Source organism: Pholcus phalangioides, unplaced genomic scaffold (genome assembly GCF_987345545.1).
Source record: "Pholcus phalangioides strain wild (caught in Gottingen) unplaced genomic scaffold, Ppha-v1.0 ptg000031l_1, whole genome shotgun sequence".
Taxonomy (NCBI): domain Eukaryota; kingdom Metazoa; phylum Arthropoda; class Arachnida; order Araneae; family Pholcidae; genus Pholcus; species Pholcus phalangioides.
This window is the reverse complement of record NW_028301621.1, coordinates 10,249,043-10,275,506: the sequence shown is the minus strand read 5'-3', so window position 1 is coordinate 10,275,506 and position 26,464 is coordinate 10,249,043. Positions and strand designations below refer to the sequence as shown.

General features: G+C 39.7%; 1 protein-coding gene and 1 pseudogene across 2 annotated transcripts in view; both read right to left on the bottom strand.

Annotated features, from left to right (window-relative positions):
- Positions 1-341: 341 nt before the first annotated feature.
- The window catches only part of LOC149067391 (dihydropyrimidinase-like), a 46,239-nt gene continuing 20,116 nt past the window's right edge, over positions 342-26,464 (bottom strand). The window contains exon 2 of the mRNA XM_089253028.1: positions 342-5,261. Within this exon, the coding sequence (XP_089109154.1) occupies positions 3,478-5,175 (1,698 nt within the window). The 5' untranslated portion in view covers positions 5,176-5,261 and the 3' untranslated portion in view covers positions 342-3,477. The remainder of the gene's footprint in view (positions 5,262-26,464) is intronic.
- The window catches only part of LOC149067392 (dihydropyrimidinase pseudogene), a 29,863-nt pseudogene continuing 20,110 nt past the window's right edge, over positions 16,712-26,464 (bottom strand). Inside the window, exon 2 of the transcript XR_016195404.1 lies at positions 16,712-23,851. The product of XR_016195404.1 is annotated as a dihydropyrimidinase pseudogene (transcript). The remainder of the gene's footprint in view (positions 23,852-26,464) is intronic.

Genomic DNA, 26,464 nt, shown 5'->3' with positions numbered 1-26,464 from the left:
AAAAAACCAAGTAATGATTCACGGAATCACTGTACAGTAACAGTCCCTTACATTGAGGCTTTTCACCGAATTATATATAGTAGCTCTTGTCGCCGTTAACATTCACTAGAATGCCTTTGTTCTTATAAGAAAGACAAAACCAGGGACATCATTTCAACTTTTCCGGGGAGGGGGGGGGGGGAAAGAACACATGTACTCAATGTGTGTGTGTGTGTGTGTGTGTGTGTGTGTGTGTGTGTGTGTGTGTGTGTGTGTGTGTGTGTGTGTGTGTGTGTGTGTGTGTATATATATATATATATATATATATATATATATATATATATATACACACACACCATTTTTAATATATTTTCAAAAGCCAGGGGGCAACGCCCCCCCCCCAAATGATGAGCCTAGACAATTCCACATTTTAACATAGTTGCCAAAAACTAAGAACATGGCAAAGATGACCAGAAAAAAAGACACTAGTGACAATAATGCAATCCAAATTAAGACACAGGTGTATAACACTATTTGATATCGCCATCTATACCAGCAAAATTTTGTATCTGAAAACTTGTGAACATTCAAGTGGGAAACGAATGGAAAAGCTGTTAGAAACTCATGGAGGACTCCCGTAACCAATAAGTACCAAATGAACAACAAATACAACACGCAGAAATAAAAACTAAACTTGCGAAAATAAATGATTAACATCTTTGAAAATATTAACAATCTCATTTTGAATACTTTAACACTAAAAAACTAATGGAACTCAAAAGCAAAATTAGCAAATTATTCATACATAAAATAGCCTACATAATCCCGTCAGACAGCTGTAGGGGGGGGGGGAAATATATTTAAATGAATACATCCAAAACAAAATCATTGAAAAAGGCATAGGAAATACCCGGGAAAAATCGGAATGAAAATCCCTATACACTGTGAAAGTCAGATATAAGTAGATTGTTACATCTGCTTGAGATGACCCATCAATATTGAAAATACTTTGTCTGAAACGGGAAGTCTGCTGTGACAAATGTTTTCCCACAAAAACCGATATGCTCTCGTTATAACTGACTTTCACTGTGATTAACACCCATCGACCATCTCCGATTGTCTTCCCAGTTATCAAATACATGTTTCGTTATGACAATGTTATGAATTTTTTATGATGCAAACTTTTGTAACCAAACCATTTAAATCTGTTCCCTGATGTGGACGGGACACTTCATCCTTGTGAAAGTAATACCACAAAAAGCTTCTCTACCGCCACAAATTTTTATAATTCAAAGATAGGATTCAGACCTCATCCACAAGTTTCATTTCCATAGAGCAGGAGTGTTCAACCCATTACTCATGAGCACCACAGTCAATGCCATAACTAGATACTCTGTCAGCGTGGGATGAGCATGCATTATTTTAAGACTGGAATATTGAGTGAGCAGTTAGAAAAAAAACTCGGCAACTCAGAACTAATCTCTCAGCAATGTGGGCCGAGAAATGACAAAATCAATGTTAATAGCTGTGTAAGGTCACCGGAGGCTCTTTCTGCACCTAAATCGACCTACACCGAGGCATGCATCAGAAATGAAAGAAAACTATCTAAATAATAAAATGCTGGTGTACAAGCATGTGTGGCGTTTTCAGGTTGGGCAATTCGCCTGTTGTGTGGCATTTGTGTTTGTATATGATTTATGTTTCAATATGCAGATACCTAGAGCTACTTGAAATATCAAGCTAACTCCTCAGCTATATTTGAGTGAAAATGCAACATCATTATCGCCACTATAGCTAATCACTGTTTCCTATCCAGTTTTTTTTAATGATTTTTAAGGACATCGCCAGAAGTGGCAAACTTGTTCTCTGCTGAAAGATGGGGAAAACCAATCAGTAGGCCTTTTGTACTGGTACCCTTTTTTTTTCACCCAGTGGACTGGGCGAGTTTATCTGAGTGGAAAGTTGTATAAATTAACAGTTTGCCATCAGAGAATTTCCTATGCTGCTCTGTCAAACCAGACACGACCCGGGCTCTGTCCCTTCCGGGACATAAGTCCTTTACCCATGTGGGTTGGGTCGTGCTTGGGAGGACTAGGGGTGCCGGCTTGGAACGCCTGTTGGTGAACCACCAGCAAGCTCCCACTTCTGGCACCCCCACATATACTCTGGCTCTTCTTTTTTCAATTCAGCACCGGCCCTACTAAAGAGTGTTAAAATTTCGTTCTCGTAAGGTCTTGATCAAAATTCCAATCAAACCAAGGGCCGTAACTAAACAGAACAAGCAGGATTGTCCAAATAAATTCCCTTGGACACAGCGCAGGGACTTCTATGTGCATAAAATACCTCTGGCAATCTCACATAACAATTAACATCATGTGTCAAACTTTTAGAGGGAGGCAAATACATGGTGATGTCAGGATGATTCGGGACCAGTAAGTAGGAATTTTGTCAGGAGAGAGCACACACTTAATTCTATCACACCCTTCCTCTGCCCGTTTCAGCCCCGAAATGATCACCTGAAAAAGAAGCTTCCATTTCGATAGGCTACCCTTCACAATGTTAAAAAAAAGACGTGAAATGAATGAAAACAGGACAAGTTCATTCCCCCTTCGGGTAAAGAAACGAGGTTCGCTCTTTCTCTTAGTTGCGGACAAGACCAAGTAATCATGTTCAAAAACTTATAATGGGTTCAGGTAGAACATACCAAACTTGAATGAGCATACTCTCATAAGGATGCTCTTCTGGCACTAGACATAAATAGTACTCACAAAAAAAAAAGGTTGAAAACCACCTGCCGTACTGGAATTTACTAATTATTAACATTCTGCTCCGGAACTCCGGAAAGAGTGAGTGTCATCACAATTCAAGAATTTTGATTTTTGAAGATAGGAAGAAGACAGTGTTTGAAATTATCTGTCTCGCAATCACATTCATTTCAACATAGGTTAAAAAACCACAAACAATTCATATTATTCAATTATCAAAATAGCCGAAACAACCTTTTTAAAAAAAGGAAAAAAAACATATCCACAACCTATAAACGATATTATACATAAAACATTTTGTTCGGAATATACTGCAAGAGAAAGAAAAAAACCCGAATCATTAACAATCAACTGACACCGGTTGTAATCAGACAATAATGAACAAAGCTAATATATCATTCTTTTACATTTACTCAGTTTCGGTAAATAACATTACAAACATTCCTATAAAAGATAATTTCAGAGAAAACCCCTAATGATGATAGGCTTAATGTATAGAGCTAAAAAAATAGATGTTATCGATACTAAACCTAATATCGGTAATGAAACAAGAAATAACACAAAAAAATCTCAAATTAATCTCTGAACGCAACATTACGAAGCTAAAACAAGCATTTTTGTTCGGCCTATCGCGAGCGTTTCTTTCAAAATTAATATTCATCTTCATAATAATTATCATTGTTAGCGCATCAGTACAAAATAGAAAAAAAGAAAAGCAACTCTTTCTTCAAAGCTACCACAAGCCAGATGAATGTCCACCAGGTGGATTGTGGACTCTTATGCCAGTGCGAGTGCCCTTATCGTCATCTATCTGTGCGCCGGAAAGGCTGAATGTTGAATCCTGCAGGTTCCGACCTCCGCTCGTTGTGAGCGGCCGGGAGTGAAACTCTCCGGGACCACCGCCGATACCAGTAGGAGTCGCAAACAGCTGGGCATTGACCACAGCATCCACATTCGAATCACCTTTGGCTGGAGAAACGACTTCATCTGACTCGGACCGCTCGACACAATATGGGATGCAGGCATCTCGCTGCTGGATGCATGCGTATGCGGCAGGTGAAAACGGCATGGTCGGTACGAAGTGCCCGGAGCCCTGCGAGACATGAAGCTCTCCTTCCTCGACGACTACCCTGCCCCGGGTTATGACATACTCTGGGACGCCTCTAACTTTCATGCCTTCGAAAATATTGAAGTCACATGCCTGATGATGGGTTTCGGCAGAGATCACTCGACACGCATGCGGATCCCATACAACAATATCTGCATCAGACCCAACTTGTATCCGCCCCTTTCTCGGATAGATGTTGAAGACTTTGGCCGCATTGGTGCTAGTAACAGCGACAAATCGGCATGGGTCCATCTTACCAGTTTTGACTCCTCTCTCCCAAATGATTGACATCCTATCCTCGACGCCATTCACACCATTAGGGATCTTGGAAAAGTCACTTTTACCCATCGCTTTCTGAGACAGATTGAAAGTGCAGTTGTCTGTCCCGGTAAGCTGCAATTCTCCACTCGCCAACATATCCATCAGATAAGATGGCGTAGTCGGATCATCTCTCAGAGGTGGGGACATCACATGAGCTGCAGCGTGTCTCCAGCATCTATTGAAATAATGAGACCCGTCTGTCCCCAAGCCAGCGGCTATCGCCTCTCCGAACACGATGCAACCCTCTTGTCGCTTCTTGGCAATGATATCCGCAGCAGTCTTGCTCATCACATGGACGATGTACACTGGGCAGTGGATTTGGTTAGCTAGGACGATGGCCCTGTGTGTGGCTTCTGTCTCTACCTCCTCGGGTCTGCTATACAGATGGCCCTCAGGGCCCGTTATACCCATGTTCAACAACATCTCTTGCTTCATGTTGATCACGGATCCGTTTTCAGCATGTATCTGAGCGATGGCACCGATGCGCCGACAGGTGTCGAACACCTTCAGGAGCTCGTCGTCATTCAACATCATTTCGTAGGCCATGAACATCTTGAAAGAGTTAATACCTTTCTCATGGGCCAAGATCTCCATCTCTTGGGCAGTCTGTTGTCCAGACCACGACGTGACGGCGACGTGCAGGGCATAGTCGCAACAGACCTTCTCGTCGGCCCAGCTCCGCCACTTCTCGTAAGAACTCAGCAGGGACGACGAGCTCTTGTCGCAAACGAAATCCATGATCATCGTCGTACCTCCGGCCAGGGCGGCTTTGGTGCCGGTGTAGAAGTCATCGATGGACTGGGTGCCCATGAAAGGGAACTGGAAATGGGTGTGGGTGTCGATACCGCCCGGAATGACCAACTTTCCTTTGGCGTCGATAACCTTCGTTCCGCCGGGAACACTCAGATCTTTGCCGACTTGTTTGATCACGTCGCCCTCGATGAAGACATCCGCGTCGAACATCGTATCGTCGTTGACGACTTTCCCGCCTCTGATCAACATCTTTCGTCTGGCAGAAGGATAACGTGTACGAGCTCAATGAACTGATTATGTGCACCCCCTTGATCCAATTCTTTAAATGGCCACTCCTTCCAAAAAAAAAAACAATTAATCATCTTCACCAATAGATAGCTGTTGTGCAATACTTCTTTTGTGAATTTTAATTTTTATCGATTATCGCTCAAAGTTGATCAAAAGTGACAAATTATACCCATATGGTCTTATTTTTAGTGCTATTTTATTTTGTCTTATTTCAAAATTAGATATTATTTTTTTTTTTGTACATTAGATAAATGCATCGTACATCTTGCCATACGTCCTGGTTTGAATAGGGAAACTCTCGGAAATTTCTCTTTTGTATGCCGTTTTCTTTTTATCTATTTTTTTCTTTTTTCTGTACTTCCCCCCCCCCTTCTTTTTCTAACATGACATTACGTTAAAACACGGTTTTCAAAACTTGTATCGTATTTATTGCCGATTCGTCAAGTAAAGATCGTCCAAGTTTCTCGCCAATCGCTTGTGAGCGAAGCGGTTAAATCAGAGATCTTCAACCTTTTTCTAGTCGCTAGCACTGCCTTTTACCCATGAAAATAAGAGCACCGTCAGGGCAAGTTTGATGTACGTATGCATGAAACAATTTCAGTCCTTATGCAATTTTCGCAACGCGTTTGATTGGCGTGTTGATCAAGGTCTCTCGAGCACGATGTTGGACACGGGAACCGAGCACTCTGGGTGTTTCAGAGAGCATCGCGATGTTCGCGAGTAACGGGTTGAAGATGCCTAGTCTAAATGGCACGAAGAGTCACGATTGGCGACTTTTTTTTTTCAAATTTACTGAATTTTTTATTTTTATTTTGCTCGAGCAATGGTTGAGAACCGCTGCTTTATAGTAATATAAGCTTGATACGCGGATACCATGGAGGTATTATTTAGTTGAGATGGAAACGCGGCGAAGATCAAATGATTCCGTGTTGCCTTTTCCTGGCATTTTATCGCCTTTTCCATTCGTCATAAACATTGCAAGATGCCTAATGCTTTTCTATGAGAATTATCTGAACTTCGGAGGCCTCTCTTAAATTTCGAAATAGTTTTAAAAGCATTAATGATGAGAGTTTAAGAAAAAATTATGAGAGTTATCCCGGGGCCTAGGGCTACAGCCGTGTCAGCCACCCCCATGTCTAGGGCCATGGCGGCCACACTGCTCGTCTATGACCAACGTTAGATGCGAGAGCGTGAACTCTGTTTTACCTGCAGTTGCCCCTTATGCAAGGTCGTAGTTCTTCCTCATTAACTCGATCACGATCGAAAAATAACTGAGCCCTGCCATTTAATACTTCATCGATTTTTGGAAATTGGGCAAGAGTACAGGAGACAGGAGCAATTCAGCCCTCAGACGTCAAGAAGAAAACAGATCAATCGTTAGGATCTTGAATCCTCATCAGTAATGCTATCATATATATTGTCAATTAACGTAATAGACGACGGGCGCGCACAGGACGCTTAAGACGAAGATTATCAAAAGTCATTTATTCTTCGATTTCTATTGACGATTAAGATTTTATGTACATCTGTCCATGGACAGCGATTACGATTTATTTATTCGTCCGTTGACGAAAAAAAAAAAGTTGGCTGGATTTTCCAGGCGTGCCCGAACTTCGGGAACGCTCTGATGTCTGTATCGGATGGGGAGCGGGGCTCGTCTGGTAATAAAAGTAAGAAAAGTTGCCATATTTACGGGGAACCTCTCTTAACAAGGGCCATTTTCTGAGAATGTTTCCATCTTTCCCCCACAGGAGGTGGTCCATAAACCCATTTTTCATCTGGAAGAGAAATAATCTGTAAAATTAAAATTGCCTCTTGTCACAGAATAATCCACTTACACAATACGTATATAAAAGACCCATTTCCTTATTATTGCAGCTCTCAACCGTCTGACTCGTGGAGCCTTTTTCAGTCTATAATTTCAATGGCCAGTTTTTTATTTATCAAATTTACTGATACATTTCAATGTGCTGTGGCGACCGCAGAGTCCCTGGGAAAAGCACGAAGAGGAATAGCTCGGTGGAACACAGATTGAGAACCTCAGCCTTGTTGCTGCCAGGTAGATGATAGAAAGGTAGTTCAAGTGGTGGTGGTGGGGGGGGGGAAGATACACATGAGTTTATAAAGCTTGGTACAGACAGTCCTCAAAGCACAAAACGGAAAACTGGTTAGTAGAGTAGCTTAGCACAAACGAGAAAATTTCTTCGATGTACTCGACTCACAGTGCTATGCCGAGCCTCCCTTCCAAAGTCGTTTTTGCCTGGTTCTGGCTATAACCTGCGGAATAAATTTCTAGTCCAATGGTTCTTAAACTGGGGAGCGGCAGAGCATTTTGGGGGTGCGAGATAGAAAAAAAAAATTACAACACGATGATTAATCAGAAAAATTGAAAATAAAATGAAATTTTAGATTCTTTAAAAAACATGAAATTATACAAACATTTTGACCCTTTTAACTTCTGCTTGTAAAAATGTATTAAATGAAATTCGCATTGCAAAAGTTTCTTTTCGACTCGTATTCGTACTTGTTTTCCATTTCGATTAAGAAAAAGTACCATTAATACCCAAAATATTTCAGTTTGTTCACATTTGTACCTCGTATTATTAACAAGCTGAGTTTAGATTTGATACTGCAATGAGCATGACCAGAGGCAGATTTATGGTTTTGCCGCCTGTGGGCTACATGAATTTTGCCGCCCTTCTCGTCTAATTCTTTTTACTACTCTTTACTCTAATTTGCCCCTTCCCCACCTCCAATCCTGCACGCACACCTGTGTTAAAGTCACTCTTCATTCTTAGTCATGTCTTGTCATTCACATGCTTGCACACTGTTTTGGTCATTCACATACTTGCTCATGCTCTAAGCCACTCTTTTGTTCACTCACTTCTCACTTGCTTGCAAACTCTTTAGCTCATACAAGCTCAACCCATAGCTCTCGGAGTTAGCTGATGTGGCCCGCGACCTCAAACCTAATTTTGTAAAAATGAACTAAGCTGCACATTCCCTAAGCCAGGGCCTAGTGGCGGTCTTAGGGCTGTGCAACCGGTGCAACTGCACAGGGCACCAAATTATAGGGGGCGCCGAAATGAGTTAGAAAACTTAGATACATACATAAATAGGAAATAATCCTTAAGGTAATTAAAAAAAAAAAAATTGTGCAAAATACACGTGGAAAATAAGTGATGAGAAAAAAATTTCAAGGTTTGAGTTGATTAGCACTGCATACACTATATACTGATTTCCGTGAAGATAAAAATACACACGCTAGCTTTTTTTCTTCGTTAACTCTCCGGAAATACTGGGCAGTTTGCTCTTTCTTTTGTTGTCCAGTAGCGATGGAAAAAAAGGGAATTGAAAAGTCATCATCCCTTTTTCCTGCTAACAAGAAAAAGAGTTTCTCCTGTGTTGCGGGGTGTAAAAAAAGAGCGATGACCAGTGAGGGCTGAGACGTCTGCGAGTCTCTCACCCCATTTATAACATGGGATCAAATCACCATCACAATATGTATTTTTTAAAATATTGACGTAAAAAATTATGACCTTTATGATTTCTAAGCCCTCTTTGAACAGAGATCCTGCTCTCGGGCGCCGTTTTTCTATCCGTCTCACAAGAAGCAATTAGAAAAAAAAAAGTACAGTACTCTCTCACACTACTTCACTAAATACCAACTCTGGCAATATCGCTATATTGCAATTTACTGCCATTAATGAGATGGGTTGGAAATGAAGGCGCTGTCTATCGGTGGACACCTCAAGTTCGCTACGGAAAATATCTTACCTATATCCTCCATTGGGTTCGAACCCGGGACCGTGGCAGCAACCTTTACGGTGGTAGACGAGCATCTTACCACCACACACGCCACTCTCTCACACTACTACTAAACCACACATGTACCTCGTCCATATTTTATGGGGAGATCAGCTCACATTTGCGCCTCGAAGTTGGGAACCACAGGAAACCAACTTCAGCCGACCACCACTATGGCGACGGTGGGGTTCGAAATCGGATCCTCGCCATGTGAGTCCGTCATTATGACCATTCGACCACCAAAGCGGCACTCTCTCACACTGGGAAACCATGCATTTTGCCTGCCCCCCCCCCCCCAGATCCCTGGTCCGTCTCCCGCCATACCAAAATTTTCTAATAGTGCAACGCGTGAACGTGGACCGAAAAATTATTTTTAAAAAAAAACACATTTTCACACACAACTGAACACTTTTCATTATTTCAGAAACCTGAGTTTCAAATACCCAGGCCAAGAACTAAGCAGGGCCGCAACTAGGAGGAACAAAAATTTACTCTGTCGCCCGGGGACAGGTTTTTCGCCGTATTATTTAAAGCCGGGTTTTCATAGGAGCAGATTTTCTATGCCACGCGCAACGTGATTCACCCAGCGTGACACGCCGGCCACTCACCAATAAGAAAATTAGTATGACTGTTTTCCTACAGAGCGCAATACGCCTCACGACAGCGCTTCACGTCGGCCGTGATTGGCGGACTGCTTCTGGAGTAGTCAAATGCGTCGTGCGCCCCTCGTTTCACCGATCTTTTCTACACCGATCTGTCTTTCCCTTCCCTTCATAGGCGCAGATAGACTTGGAAGTCTGGGGCACGATGATGTCAATTCATATATGCATATATACATTAGATCAGTGAACTTCAAGTTTGACGCTGGGGGGGGGGGGATCGCCGCCCATGCTTCCCTTCAAACCGGAGCATGCAGTCGACACAGCTAATGCCAGGGATCATTACTAACTAAGGTGGGTGTCCCAGATATGGCCATGCTAAGGTTTGAAATTTTTTCTAGACACCGTTTAGAAGAAAAAAAAAATCAAAACCAGTTTAAAAAAACTGGTTTTGATTTTTTTTTTTCTAAACGGCGTCTAGAAAATGTTTTTAAATATCGTTCTCAGGGGTTAATGGACTTTCATAAAATAAATTCTACATTCCCTAAAAAAATAGTTTTACAAGTCCAAAAAACGAAAATCCTGAAGTTACCAAGTGGTCATATCAGGAGCATGTGCACATGATATGGCCATCGATGTCCGTGACTTTTTTAAGTTTCATAGGGCAGTTTTTCTAAAATTGAATAATTTTTGTACAAAATGAATAAACGTGATACTAAATAATCCTTTTCGTTACTCAAAAGTGGATTCAAAACAAGCCATTAAAAAAGAAGTTAGCCATTCATTTTAAAAAACAAAATCGCGAAATCATGCAAAAGAGTGCAATATAAAAATGGGATTGTTAAAACAAATTATTTATCGCAATTGGGACATATAAAAACATCTTTGTCAACAGCAGTGAGACCAACACACTCTTCGTGGTAGAAATTTCCGCAGACTCGCATGTCCCTGACTTCGTCCCCGCTTGACAAAGACTACTACTACTAAGCCAGACATGCACCTCGTCCATATTCCTCTGCGGAACTTCTGACGAACTGGTACATGTTGGAATGTGTGTGTACGTATAGTGAACCTTCCATGAAGTTTGTTTCAGTGTAATGCTTGTTATGTGTAGTGTTGCCATCTGTAATCAATTTTTTAAACTATGAGTTTTTTCCTCAACTCATAGAGAGTGAAGTGTAATGAATGAATAATTATACCGTTGTAGGTCTGTTGCCTCTCCGGCGAGGCTTTTTAACGGGGAGATCGGCTCGCATTCGCGCCTCGTAGTTGGGAACCGCACAAAACCAACTTCAGCCGACCACCATTGCGGCGCGGGGGGGTTAGAACCCGGATCCACGCGATGCGAGTCCGTCACTATGACCACTCGACCAGTACCAACTTTCAGCTTCTGTGATTTTCTGAGTATTGTTGCTGGGTTGCTGCTGTTTGTTCTTTATCTTGTTGGTCAACGGCTGTTTCGTGGTTGGTCCCTTCTTCGGTTTAGACGGCTGAGCTTCTGTTGGCTGGAAAAGATTTTTTTTTTTTCAACTTGATACCACGCGACATGACTTTTGTGGGGGCATTCGCAGATCAACTGTGTAGTTTGATCTATAGAAGTAAAAGAAATGCTACCAGGTGCAAATTACAAACTTGAGAATGTATTTTAAAAGAAAAAATAACCAATATATAACGGTGACTCGTCAGAAATAAGATACCGACTGGCAGGGCCGCAACTGGATACTTGGTTAGCCGGGGCAACCACTCATTTAGGCACCCCCCTCGTAATGCTGAAGGATAGGTTGAATGGTGAAATTTGCGCCTCCCTTTTGTGATGCGCCCGGGGCACCAAACCCGCCCCAATGAAAGAAATAATTTCAGAATCAATGAAAGAAATAATTTCAGAATCAATGAAAGAAATAATTTCAGAATCAATGAAAGAAATAATTTCAGAATCAATGAAAGAAATAATTTCAGAATCAATGAAAGAAATAATTTCAGAATCAATGAAAGAAATAATTTCAGAATCAATGAAAGAAATAATTTCAGAATCAATGAAAGAAATAATTTCAGAATCAATGAAAGAAATAATTTCAGAATCAATGAAAGAAATAATTTCAGAATCAATGAAAGAAATAATTTCAGAATCAATGAAAGAAATAATTTCAGAATCAATGAAAGAAATAATTTCAGAATCAATGAAAGAAATAATTTCAGAATCAATGAAAGAAATGATTCCAGCATTAATGAAATAAATAATTTAATCTCTTTTTTTAAATCTTTAAAACGCAATATTTAGAGACCGAACTGTACATTTCTATGGACAAATTGCCAGGCGGGAACTTTGTTTTCCCTGAGACGCGATTTCCTTGCATTTGATATCGCTGCCGTCGCGGCGGCTGGATGCTTCCCCCCAGTAATATAAGCTCTATGCAAGCCTCAGAATCTGTCGTCTGCTTCTCTCCAGGTTATTTGTTTTGGACGTCTCCTTGTGTCCTGAAAAAATTACTGAACTGGCAGTTCAAACTTCCAGTTCTGTTTGTGAGCTTAGCTTGTAGGGAACCGACTTCTTGTCTGTCGTCTGCTAATTAAGAGGTTCTTTGTTTTGGACGTCTCCTTGTGTCTTGAAAAAAATTACTGAACTGGCAGTTCAAACTTCCAGTTCTGTTTGTGAGCTTAGCTTGTAGGGAACCGACTTCTTGTCTGTCGTCTGCTTATTAAGGAGGTTTTTTTGTTTTGGACGTCTCCTTATGCTCAAATAAAATAACCGAACTTTTAGTTTAAATTCCCAGTTCAGTTTATGAGCTTTGTTTATAAGGAACTGAGCGGGATAAAGAATATAGTTTTTTTATTTTAAACTTCATCACCACAAGAGTCATTTTTAAAATCAAGATTAGATGGCAGCACATTATGCTATAAAATGAAGTGTGGAAAAATTCACTTTTTACGATCTTACCTGCCGTCTGCTTGTGTGGAGGTTTTTTTGTTTTGGATGTCTCCTTCGGTCTTGAAAAAATTACTGAACTGGAAGTTTGATCTTTCAGGTCAGTTTATAAGCTTTGTTTATAAGGAGCAAAGCTGAATGAAGAATTGTTTTTTATACCTGAGCTTCGTCATCACCACATAAGGCACTTTTGATTTTGAAAGTAGATAGCAGCACCAACAATATTTTTAAAAATTAATGTGTTAAAGTATTCTTTGAGTATTAAATTAATTTTAATTCCCTTAAAATCGTTTGTGCTATTGTGAATTCACTGCAAATGCTGCAAGGCAAAAAAGAAAAATGTGCTATTGGCAGACGGTGTAACGTTTCGAGTCACCCGGTATATATAGAGTATAAGTAATACCTGGTATAAGTCGGGACTCATTACTTCCTAGATACAATATCTATAGGACGTACTGGCCTAGCGGGAAGACTGGATGCATTTATCGCACCCACGTTCTTGCAGCAGGGGGCGCTAGGCTGGGATCTTCGTTGGGGTCTTAGAGGCCAGATTTTTCACTGGTCCCTCGATGAATAATAACAGTATTAATAATAGTATGAAAAAAAAAATAAGAAACTAGGCTGAAGCCTTTCAGCCCTCACACAGGCCGCGTAACCTGTGCAGCCACATGGGACACCTCTCTAGGAAAGGGTGTCAAATCAGAGTTGGAAGGTGTAAAAAAAAATTGTTAAGCTGAGAAACGTCGGGAGCACCAAAAATAGATCTCGCACGGGCAGAGATTTGCCCCTCACTCTTTTCTGTCCCTAACCATTTGTACACCAAGGTCACCTTAAGACCATCGTAGACCCGGGGCAGGGGCGTAGCCAGAAATTTCGTTCGGGGCGGGGACCACTTTCATTTCGGGGGGGACCAAAGTGACAGGACAATGGATTTGGCCATCTTTTTCCCTTTTTTCGGTCATTTTCTCACATTTCGGGAGGAGGGGGACCAGACCCCCCAAGTCCCCCCCCCCTCTCGCTACGCCCTTGACCCGGGGCCACAACTAGAGGTTTGGTCAGCTGTGCCAAGCAAGCATTTTGGCACCCTCTTGTAATGTTGAAGTGATGATGTCAATTCATATATGCATATATACATTAGATCAGTCAACTTCACCTTTGACGCTGGGGGGGGGGCATTGCCCTCCCCACGCCCACGTATCTCCGCCCATGAGTGCGTGCAGAATATAATAAAGGTTTCCATGAAAAAAAAAAAGCTTCTCACAGAATTTAAAGAAATTATTAAATTTAAAAGCAAACTGCAAAAAACGAGAAAAATATAAATACCTTATTTACTTAAACAATTTCTCAACCTAATAGCATGTTAACAAACAGATTTTTATTTATTTGTTAACAATGAACTCTTTCACTGTCTACATTACCATGTGTGCTAAAGATAAAAAAGCCTTCACCAAAACTGGAAAAATTTTGAACTTTGGGGTGCTTTCAAGGTTACAAAGTTTGAATATGTCTGCCCAATATCTATCTATTCTCTGAACTGATTCCACTTCTTGTAATTCTTTGCATTGCAGTGCAACCCATTCATCACACATAATTAATAGCTCTGTTGGTGATAGTGTTAAGCAACATCCCAGCAATACGTGAGGGAGTAATGCACGTACCATCCCAGCAATGCACGAGAGGGAGTGCGAAAAACAAGAAAGGGTGCAAACGTTTCATTCTCTCCATGTTTTGGAAAGGTAGGACGTTAATATGAAAAAGGTATCTCACAGAAGTTATGTAAAATGAGCATGCTCCTAGTACAAACTCCTTCCTTTGACTATTGTTAAGAGCATGCCCCCCCCCCCTCAATACAGTGGCGGACCGTGCGGCCATATTGGGCGCCGCTCTAGGAGGGGTGCCAAATGGAGTTGAAAGGGTGAAAAAAGGTTTGTTGACCAAAAAAAAACCCGTCGTCAGTAGCGCTAAAAATAGATTCCGCATGGGTAGAAAATGTTTTCCTCGAGCCTCCCCTGTTCACCAAATCCGGATTTTCGCAATGTGAAATTGTCACGATCGGCAACCGCCGACGATAACCACACGACCGCATAGTGTGGCTAGATGACAAAACGATGAATATTTTAGCTGGAGTTTTTACAGATCACATTTTTTTCCAACGATCTTCGAAAAATGTCGGTAATTTAAACGAGTAAACCAATCCCTTTTCAATGTATGCCGTCTTTGAACGCAGGTTGGCAGCCGCGAAATTACCGTTAGTATATAACCAACACCCCTATAGATAAGAAGTTCAACTGTTAAAAGCTATAGAAAAGGTGTTTATGTTTCATGTTTATTCAGATAAAAAAAAATTAATTTCTGTCTACTTTTAAAAACTTTTTTATATTTATGGAATATTTTTCTGAACCATTCGGAACGAGAGAGGAAGGTGGTTGTATTTTCAGTGAAATGCGAAAGTTTTGAACTTGATTTTTTTTCATAAGGTAATAAGTTGAAATTAAGAGAAGATACTGTTTTCAAAATAAATTAATGAAAATAATTTTAGCGCTGAAACAACCGATTTCATTGTTTATTTATGAACTATCAAGGTTATTTCGTAAACTTCAGAAATCTGTAAAAAAAAATTAGGTTCGATAGAATTGTAAGGCATAAATATTGCGAAAGAAGAAAAACGGTCATCTTCGCGATCAGCCTCCACTCCATGATGTCACATCAGTGTGGAGGCTTTCTTATCTATAGGGGGTGTTGATATAACCCGCAGGAGAAAAAACGGTCGCCGAAATCAGAAAATTCGGCATATTCATTCAGGGACTTTGATAGCCCGCCGGTTAACGAATAACAGTATAGGACTTTATAATTCAATGTAGTAGAACTACTTTCCAAGGTCACGAGATAACGCGATTGTGGTAGATGGTGGGAAGTGAAAAAAATTGAAGTTTCTCCCTCCGTATCTCGGAAAGAACGTATCCCGTGAACAAAATTTTCATGCTTCTTTTTCCTAAATTCCGGGTATTTGACGCACTACAGTGCATTAGCGGTACCTCCGCGAACCACAAACAATAATTGGCGCAAATGCGCAGGGATTCGGCGCCTTGGCGCACCATGTAGCAAGAGAACCGTTTCGGCGCAGCTCTTGCCCCCCTGCAATTCAAAGGGTAAAATTGACATGCATGTCTTTATCTTGCATAATTTTAAAAATTAATCTTTTAATTAATTTTTCATAAGAATTTTTAATCAAGAAAAGTATAGAGATCAAGCTGAATTTGGGATGGGAAAAACCAATAAAATTTAACATTGTAATTTCAAAGCTAGAATCAAAACACTGAAAGGAAAATTTAAGATGTGTTAAGAAGCAAATAATGTGGTAAAAAAAACTTTTTGATTGAGGGTCCACTTCCTCGATTAAAGTATGTAAAAATATATGATGGCTCATATCTCTACTAAGTATAGACACAAATGTGGTAAGTAGCATTAGTTTTAAAGATGTTATCAAAGAGTTTGAGCTAGAAAAAAAATAGGATAAAGCTTTTAGATAAATAAAGTGATGCTCAGAAATATCCAGATCATATATTCAACCTTAGAGACAGTCACGGATCCACAGCGATGAGTCAGAAGGGGTGGTTAATTGTGTGATTGTCCCGTATTTTATGGACAGACCAAGTTTTACCATATTATCCGGATTTTGGGAGGGGTGATCACTCCCCACCCTACTTCTGGATCCACTGATAGTCTTAGATTAGTTACTTCTGAAATACAAAGTTTGATTCAATTTTTTTTTTTTTCTTTTGATAGATTCAACATTGTGTAAAATATACGTATGAGGGGGGGGGGGGGCGCACCAAAATCATTTAAGTGCTTAAAGCCTTCAAGCATCTTAATCTGGTTCTGGTCACAGTCAAGGCCCCACGGGTTCGAATCCAAAGGAGGGACATTGACAATAAGTTCTTTACCTACTGAACCTGGGGCGACCACTGATAGATGGTGCCTCATTTTGCACCAAACTCCATTGGTTGGAAATTACCGTATGGTGATGCACGACCAGAGTCTGTGTGCAGTGAAGTAGTACAAGAAAGTTTACGCAAACACACAGTCTGCAGTGAAAACAGCGAAGTTATTATTACACACTTTCATTAAGAAATCTATGCAGCGTGTATATATGTACTAGACTTGTTATAAAATATATGAACAATTACAGCAATTATGCGTGTAATAAATAAAAATGAGAGAAATAAAAATTGGTGCATCTGAAATTAACAAATACAGGTAGAGTTTGCTAAAAGCAGATGGACTCTTTCACAACAGCAATAAACTTTTACCCTTATTACGTTAAGGCATTTATTGGTACAGAGAATTGGTTTATAGAATGCAATAGCCGTACATTTATTTTTAACATCGCAAAAGCATGAAATGTAAACTTGTATAGATGGCCGGAATCATGTGTGATCAAAGAAATGAAGACAAAAGCCACTATCTTTGTCTGAACTTTTGCGCAATTAGTTCCTCAGATTTTTTTATAATCTCAATAAACATCAGCTTTTAAAGTCTCATAAAGGCATGACATCAATGCTTCTCAATCAAAGAACTTGATTACAACCACAGTAGATCCCATTTAAGACGTCTTATTTCCAGAATCCCGATTCCTTTATCTAAAATTTCTGGCCTAATTCAATTTTATTATATGGTATTAGCAACATATTAAGTGGGATATACTGTAGCCACTACAAAAAAAATATATATAACAAATGACTAGTTATATAATTTTTAGCGAAAACAATCCTAAATATATAAAATACACAACCAGATATTCATAGGTAACAAATATTGTGCATATTTATACTCGTTAAAACTGACTAATATTAATATAAGAACAAATTTAAAACTATCATGATCGAACATACCAAAATACAAACACACATATGTTTTTCTTCCTTTCACTGAAAACATGGAAATTGACTCGATTTAAGTCCAGAAAAAGAAAGACAATCTGTACTGATATTCACACAACTATAGAAACATGTGGATAATAATTCAGAAAAACTATAGCTGCTGCAACAAAAGAAACAAGCAATGATGTCAACCAAATCAAGCTGCTCTTGTTTTTATATCATCAACTTGAAAAAACTGTTACTACTACTACTTATACTGTAGTTACTACTGTTACTACTACTACTTATTATGGTATCAAAAGAAAATGTAGTTGAAATGACAGGAACAGAGCTAAGTACAGTAGAACCTCGATTAATTAAAACGTGATCTTTTTCAGCACTGCAAGTTCCAATAAATGAAAATGTTAATGCATGAAAGATTGGTGCATCAAAACTAAAAATACAGCAAAAAGTTTCCCAAGAGACAGAAAATTTACGGGTCTGCTGGTGACACTCAATCTTGCGTTGGGTGTGCGTATGAAAAGTTCCACAGAAAACATACAGTAAAACCCGTCTTTTGTGGACACTCACAGGACAAAAAAATTTGACCGTAAAAGAGAGGTGACCGCATCTGAGGGGGGAGTTCCTGTTGAAACTAAAATACAGTATTGGAAATGGTTCTTAGTTTGCAAATAAATGAAATTCTGACAATAGAAGATGTCTTTAAATCATGAAAGCACATAATTATTGCACAGATACAAAATTAAAAAATTTGCAAAAGAATATTACACAAAGTTTATATACTTAGTGGTGTCCTAATGGATAAGACGATGGACTTGAGAGATTATATTCAGAGGCGGATAATGATATTTTTTCTCAGCCACCTCGGGCATTTTGCCTGTTGTGGTGTTGTATTTGTATTAATTTTTACATCTTTTGGAAAAACTGATCAATAGATGTTTGGTTGGTTTTGCTGAGTATTCCACTTCTTTTAGCATTTGCTGCATGCAAACCGCGAGCCAGTTGTAGGCCGCACCTGTTATATATAATTGGCTGAATTTCCCAAGATAATTTTTGGCAATGTTTTACTCCGATCTTCGCACACTTCATCAGCAAATTCACAGCACAATTTCTTAAATACAATTTTGTAACGCAAACAATCATTTGAAGCTTTGAAGTTGACGAGTCCTAGTTCTTCTGCAGCTTCTCGAGCTTCTACTTGTAGAATGAGGTCAGAAAGAGGTAAATTCTTGCTTTTTGCTGAAACAAACCAAAGCCATAGCGGGGAGGATCTTGAGGGGGTCTGGTCCCCCCCCTGAAATGTGAGAAAATGACCGGAAAAAGATGGCCAAATCTATTGTTCTATCAATTTAGTTCCCCTGAATGACATTTGTGGCTACGGGCCTGAAACAAACCAATCATACAAAACTATGTATATGGCAAGTCATCGGAAATTTATTTTTCCTAGCTTGCTTTCAGTTTTTCAACTATTTTTCCTGCCAATATTTCTTTTGTTTCGAAATGGATCATATCTGTGTCTTCCCGACATTGTGTTCATTTGCAAGAACATTCATTAACTCCCATTTGCGTTTTTCACTGTATTTGATGACCTCATTTTTTTGCTCTTCAGAATCTTTTCTCTTAGATAAAAAGCGAGGATTTACTAGTAAAAGCCATATTAAACAGCATGAAATCATGTAAAATATACAAGCATAACTAGCAAACTGACATCAGAGTTGCCAAACATTAACAAAAACTTTACTGAAGTTTCACTGAAAAGTAACCAAAAAATGACTGAAATATTAGAACTTTTGTGAGCATAATTTGAACCAAAATTACAACGATTGGTGTCTGTACAGGGGTTTACAATGGAACAAATGACGGAAACGGTGTCCATGACCGTATCTGAGAGTGATCGTTAAGCAGGAGTTTGAAATATATTATTCGACTTTTTGCCGGGATATTTTTATTTGGCTGTAAAACAGGGAAGGGGGGTGGGTGACTGATAATTCTTTAAACCTGAGCTCGAACAATCGTGCGGGTGAAATACTTAAACATTCATATTTTCAAAAATTTCCGTCTTAAAGAGTTAAGAGGGGGTTTTACTGTACAATAAAATATAAAACAATATACAAATATAGTACAACAATATACAAAATACAATTCCAATAAAATTTGAACCAAATACAACATTGACGTTTCTTATGTTGAATATCCAAAGTATAAGAGCAAATTTTGATAATTGAGTGGTATTAGAACTTTAAATGAATCAATAGATATCATATGCCCTAAGTGAAATTATGGATTGAAAGTGAATTATTTAATTACTGTACTGACAATCCTGAGGGAAAAATTGATTACTATTGCTACATAAACAGTAGAGAAGTGATTCCCAATGTGGGCATTAACGCCCCCTTGGGGGCAATGGAATGTTCAAGGGGGCGGTAGAAGCTACGGGTATAACATAGGATCCTATGGGTTAAATTGCACTGGGGGCGATAGGAGAAAAAAAAATTATGAAGGGGCAACGGGGCAAAAAAGGTTGGGAAACTATGCAGTACAGCATACAATAGAGCCGGAGGAGTAACTATGTATATAAATAAAAATATTAAATCAGTACAAAAAAAGAACTTAAATTTATAACTGCTGAAGAATTATGTATATACCTGCCTGATTATAACATTGATATATTACTTTTATACCGTTCACACTCTTATTCCATCTTACAATTTAATGAGTTAGAACAAAATATACAGAAATTTAAGCAAAATACCTTACTAGTTGGTGGTATTAACATAAATTTGCATGGTGATGATAACGAAACTTCTCAATATCTTAATATAATGGCAATAAATGTGGACTTGTCTCCACAAAAATATAACAGGAGAAACAAATGAAACAAAAACATGCTTAGACCATATATTCTATAGATCAAAAATAAATACAATAGAAAAATTCACAGTATAAAAAAAGCTCATATAACAGATCACTCTCTCTCTCTCCACAGTAATAGGATATATAAACTTTATATATCCACTCGGGCTGAGAAAACTACTGGCAACCCACCTACAAAAAAGTCAGACAATATTAATAGCTGTGTGTAAAAGCACATAAACATTATTGATTGACAGGAGGGGGCAGTGCCGTCTTAATGCATGGGCCCACCCGGCATGGCACTGGACTGCAAGAGAAGAGGGGCCTCGGAAAAATGAGTGGTTGTTGAATTTTTTGAGAATTTCCCAGACAGGGCACAAGAAAAATCCCTTGACCCAGAGGCCCATAATGGTCTTAAGATGGCCCTGTGTGGGGGAGAGAGGGGCTGGCTGTTATCAGGCAAAGCTCTCTGTACAGAGACAGCAAAATAAGAGGTTTTAAGACAAGATATCTCAGGATTGGCACTGTAACGGCTAAAAGTTAAAAAATGTTCTTTACTTTTCTTTTTATACAATATTATTTGGCCAAAGCTTATACAGAATATAGTGACAGGATTTGACATAGGAGACGACCGACTGAAGTATGACCTATAGTATTTGATGGAAGGTTGTTCCTATCTATAATTGTTCGGGGAAAAAACTAAATTTGAAGCAATATGGATGCAAGGAAAAGTTTAATTTTTGAGAGTGATTGAGTCTATCAGGAAGAATGTGAAGATTTGATTAGAATATAGGAAATGTCAATTAAAATAGCCATGGATAATTTTCAAAAGTATGGTTAGGCAAACAATATATCTACAGGAAGTAAGTGGTAGGATATTAAGTTGGCGTTTGAGCTCTGTGATGGAAACAGAGGAAGACCAGCAGTTTAAAATAAAAGAGGGTAGATTTATTTCTGCATTTTTGTAGCAAACATCAGAAATTGCAACAGCTTGTAGCAATTGTAGATTTTCCACCCCTGCATGATCCGTCCAAGGAATTTGTTAGTGAAACTGGGATGCTCTCCCGGCGCAAAACATAAATGGTACTTGCAACTCACAAAAAAGGTTGAAGACCACCCGCAACCATACTGGAATTTACTAACATTCTGCTCTGGAAAGAGCGAGCAGCATCACCATTCGAGAATTTTCATCATTGAAGGTAGAAGGAAGATAGGGTTTGAAAGTATCAATCAGTCTTGCAATCACATGCAAGACTGAGAACTCGGCGGTACACGGGTTAAAAAAATATTCATATTTTTCAATTACAAAAATAGCCAAAACAACCTTTCCAAAAAAAGCATATTCACAACCTATAAACGATATTTACACAAAACTTCTGTTCAGAATACACAGCAGGAGAGAAAAAAAACCTGAATCATTAACAATAACCTGACACAGGTTGTAATCACAAAACATATGGTCGCATTTTTCGCAAAATGCGAAACAAAATCTTAGAATGCGAAAGAAGTGGTAGCCACTTTCACAAAAATGCGTACAGGAGGTACGAAGCGAGTAGACATCCAATCATCAATCATTACATTCGCATTTTGCTAAAGCTTTTCTCCCCATTTTTGCTTTTTTGCGAAAGGAATTTTTCATCTATCTTAAACCCTGTTTTCATACTAAACCTAGTATCGTAATGAAACAAGAAACAAAAAATAAATCAACAATCAAATTAATCTCAACGCAATGTTATAAAGCTAAAACAATTAATTTTTGTTTGTCCTATTGCAAGCATTTCTTTCGAAAATTAATATTCATATTCATAATAATTATCACTATAAGCGCATTAGTTGAACATAGCAAAAAAAATAATCCTTTCTCCAAAGCTACCACAAACCAGATGATTGTCCACCAGGTGCATTGTGGAATTTTTTGCCAGTGTGAGTTTCCTTATCGTCATCGATCTGTGCACCGGAAAGACTGAACGTCGAATCCTGCTGGTTCCGACGCCCGAACATTGTGAGCGGCCGGGAATATTGAAACTCTCTGGGTCCACAGACAATACCAGGAGGAATCGATGGAGAAACAGCTTCATTGGCCTCAGACTGCTCGACGCAAACGTATGCAGCGGGTGAAAATGGCATGGTCGGTATAAAGTGCCCGGAGCCCTGCAAGACATGAAGCTCTCCTTCTTCGACGACTACCCTGCCCCGGGTTAAGACATACTCAGGGACGCCCCTAACTTTCATGCCTTCAAAGATATTGAAATCACATGCTTGATGATGGGTTTCGGCGGAGATCACTCGAGACGCATGTGGATCAAACACAACAATATCTGCATCAGACCCAGCTTGTATGCGGCCTTTTCTTGGATAGATGTTGAAGACTTTAGCCGCATTGGTGCTGGTTACAGCGACAAATCGGCATGGGTCCATCTTACCGGTCTTGACCCCTAACTCCCAGATGATCGACATCCTATCCTCGACGCCGTTCACGCCATTAGGAATCTTGGAAAAGTCATTTTCACTTATCGCTTTCTGAGACAGATTGAAAGTGCAGTTGTCTGTCCCGGTAAGCTGCAATACCCCACTCGCTAACATATCCATCAGATAGGATGGAGTGGTTGGATCATCTCTCAGAGGTGGTGGCATCACATGCGCAATAGCATGTTTCCAGCATCTATTGAAATAATGAGACCCGTCTGTCCAGAGGCTAGCAGCTATTGCTTCTCCAAACACGATGCAGCCCTCTTGACGCTTCTTGGCGATTATATCTGCAGCAGTCTTGCTCATCACGTGGACAATGTACACTGGGCAATGGACTTGGTTAGCTAGGACGATGGCCCTGTGCGTGGCTTCGGTCCCCAAATCCTCGGGTCTGTCGTACACATGGCTTTCGGGGCCCATTATCCCCATGTTTAGCAGCATCTCTTGCTTCATGTTGATCACACATCCGTTTTCGGCGTGTATCTGGGCGATGGCACCGATGCGCCGACAGGTGTCAAACACCTTCAGGAGCTCGTCGTCGTTCAACATCATGTCGTAGGCCATGAACATCTTGAAAGAGTTTATACCTTTCTCATGGGCCAAGACCTCCATCTCTTGGGCAGTCTGCTGTCCAGACCACGACGTGATGGCGACGTGCAGGGCATAGTCGCAGCAGACCTTCTCGTCGGCCCAGTTCCGATACTTCTCGTACGAGCTCAGCAGTGAGGGCGAACTCTTGTCGCAAACGAAATCCATGATCATTGTCGTACCTCCGGCAAGGGCAGCTTTAGTGCCGGTATAGAAGTCGTCCGCAGACTGGATGCCCATGAAAGGAAATTGAAAATGGGTGTGGGTGTCGATACCGCCCGGGATGACCAATTTGCCTTCGGCATCGATGACCTTCGTCCCGTCGGGTACACTCAGATCTTTGCCGACTTGTTTAATCACGTCGCCCTCAATGAAGACATCCGCGTCAAACATCGCATCGTCGTTGACGACTTTACCGCCTCTGATCAACATCTTTCTCGTCTTTTTAAATGAACTGCGATTGTATGTTTCCCTCTTCTTCTAGAATTATACAGGGCTTTATGCCTGAAGGCCATCCCCTGTTTGAGAGAAAAAATATAAAGAAGGCATAGACTCGGCATATGTCTCGGAAAGTGATAATTACAGAAAACAAACATATGCAAGAGAAAATCAGAGGTTTAAACACTCTCATCTTCTCTTCTTAAGGAAGGTAAAAATAACAGCAAAGCTGAGAAGGGGGAGGGGGTGAACCAGACAAAACAGGCAAATGGAGGTCGTGTGAGATGGAAAAGAGGTCTTCAGACTTTAGGGACGATGCCAAGTCACTTTTTTAAATGATACACAATACAATAATTATACAGGGCCTTTGGCTAAAATGATAGAATCATTGAGGAGGAATAAAATAATCTCTAAGCCGGGTTTTCCTAGGAGTAAGTTTTTACGTGAACCGAACTGGATCATTTCGCGTCCGCAGAAGTGTGTTGCATAATCACGCTACGCGTTTAATGTTTTCCTCACGTGGCGCATCAGCTACGGGTAGATCAAGCCTTTTTTACATGTTATGAAAAGCTAACCCCACTAGCCTTTCTATTTGCCCCACCAGTGAAGATAAAAATTGACCACTGCTGGGGCAACGCCCTTTTCCTGTTTTCCTGAAGCAACTTGACCTTCAAACTCTACCAATATGAACGGAGTCAAAAAAAAACTCACACCAAAAGCATTCGCCAGTCGATTTTTTATGACTGATCTTTTTTTTTTTTCAAGGCGAAGGAAAGTTCAACTGAAAAGATAAGTTTCCCAGGGACCAACTTCTATAGGGAATAGATCTTTTGCTCTCGTAGAAAGTCAGACAAAGAACAGATGGAGGATGGCGGAGGATATGACCATTGATTGGTTTTTTTTGGATGCTCATTAAAGTGAAAACGATTTAGTTATATAACACTGAGTGTAGAAATAATCTAAAGTTACTGAGGTTGTCATCAGGGCTAAACCATTCTATTTTAGAGAAATATATATATATATATATATATATAAACATCAGTGCAGTAGCACAAAACCTTTCAAATTCAGAAATTGGTTGGTCTCCAGATCCGAAGAGAGGGGAATGAAGAAAAAAAGAAATACAGTGGAGAGAGAGAGAGAACCCCGTTTATACTATATGACTTTCGAGAGACCGAATCAGGCATAGTTTTCATTTAACCGTAACTCTCCCAAATTCTTGAAAATTAATTTTTATTTAACTTCCGGATTATGCTTAAAAGTAATCTGAATATGAAGAAAACAAAGAAAAGATCATGCGATTATGATTTTTTGATAAATTTAATCCAATGATGCCTTTATTTTAATTTCTCTCTTGAGGATTCTTACGGTTATTTTACAAATGACAAAAAAAGAAAATTAAAAACAAATTTGTAAGATTTTCTGCGAACACAATACTGTTTATATATTTACAGATTTATTTTTATTATATTTTTTTGCAACCATCTCAAAAATTAACTCGGCATATTTAATCCCTTCACAAGTTTCACTCTTTCATGGATCCAGATTTTTTTGTCGAAATTTTAATTTTACGTTCCAGAGAGGGGGGGGGGCGCTTTTTTTTCTGAAATTACGAACAGCTGATTCCACGCAGCTAGCTAGCAAGGCAAGACACCACAACCAAAGGAAATGCGACTGGAAATGCGGTCTCCAGCCTTTATGTGCCACTGGGCACGCGTGCAACTTTTCTCAATGGTCATTGAGTTCAGCTATCAATTTTTAGTCAAATGGCTTGTACGTTACATCGACTTGATAGCTGTCTTCATGGGGGGAACGACGCGAGTGATTTGATGCTTACGAGCAGGAGGGGGGGCACTATTGTTAATCTTTGCTAACTTTCTTCCGACACAACCCTGCTTCGTTTGAGGTAACGAAAATAAGTTGCTTTGCCATCAGTCCGGAGTAGTGAGCGGTTGTCCTCTATCTACTGGAAATGAAAGAATAAATTGTTATATTGAACATGCTTCTCACCAGCAGACCAGTTGCAAATGCTTCAGGAATAACGCTGGAAAACGAAGCACTAACAATGGAAAAAACTCGGAAGGAACATGTAGTTTATGCGAAGTAGTAGTATGGTCTGTATATCTAATATGGTTGCCTTTCGAAAAATGTAAAATTATTTTTGTCTATGGCTCTCCGCGTTTCCATAGTTCTCAAAACTTTACAATAAATAAACCATTTTAGAGCCCACTTTAAAGGGGGTCATCAGCTTGCTGAATGTTTATGTATCCGTTCACAATCATACTAAAAATTATGGCTTTTCTGGCGATAATATTCGTAAAAATATTAATTTCAGTCACGTCTTTTGCTACCTACAAAAAAAAAAAATTGAAATCCTACTGACAGAAATAAAGTTTTTACGGAGTTTCGGGGTTCGAGTCGAAATGTAAACACCGTGAGTGATGTTGTGCATGTAATAAATTAAATATTTTAACATTAAATGTATAGGAATGAACTGTGACCGAAGCCAAACATGTATAAGGAATGAGTAAATGTCGTATGAATGAGTGTTCCACTGTACTGTGGTTTTATAAGTGTTTCTGTGTATACTGCCCCCCCCCCCCTACTATGTGAGTATACAAGACTTGGGGTGATTCCGTTCCGTCACTATTGAATCTCAAATGTTTGTGAAAATTAGAGGGGTGGGTGGAAGA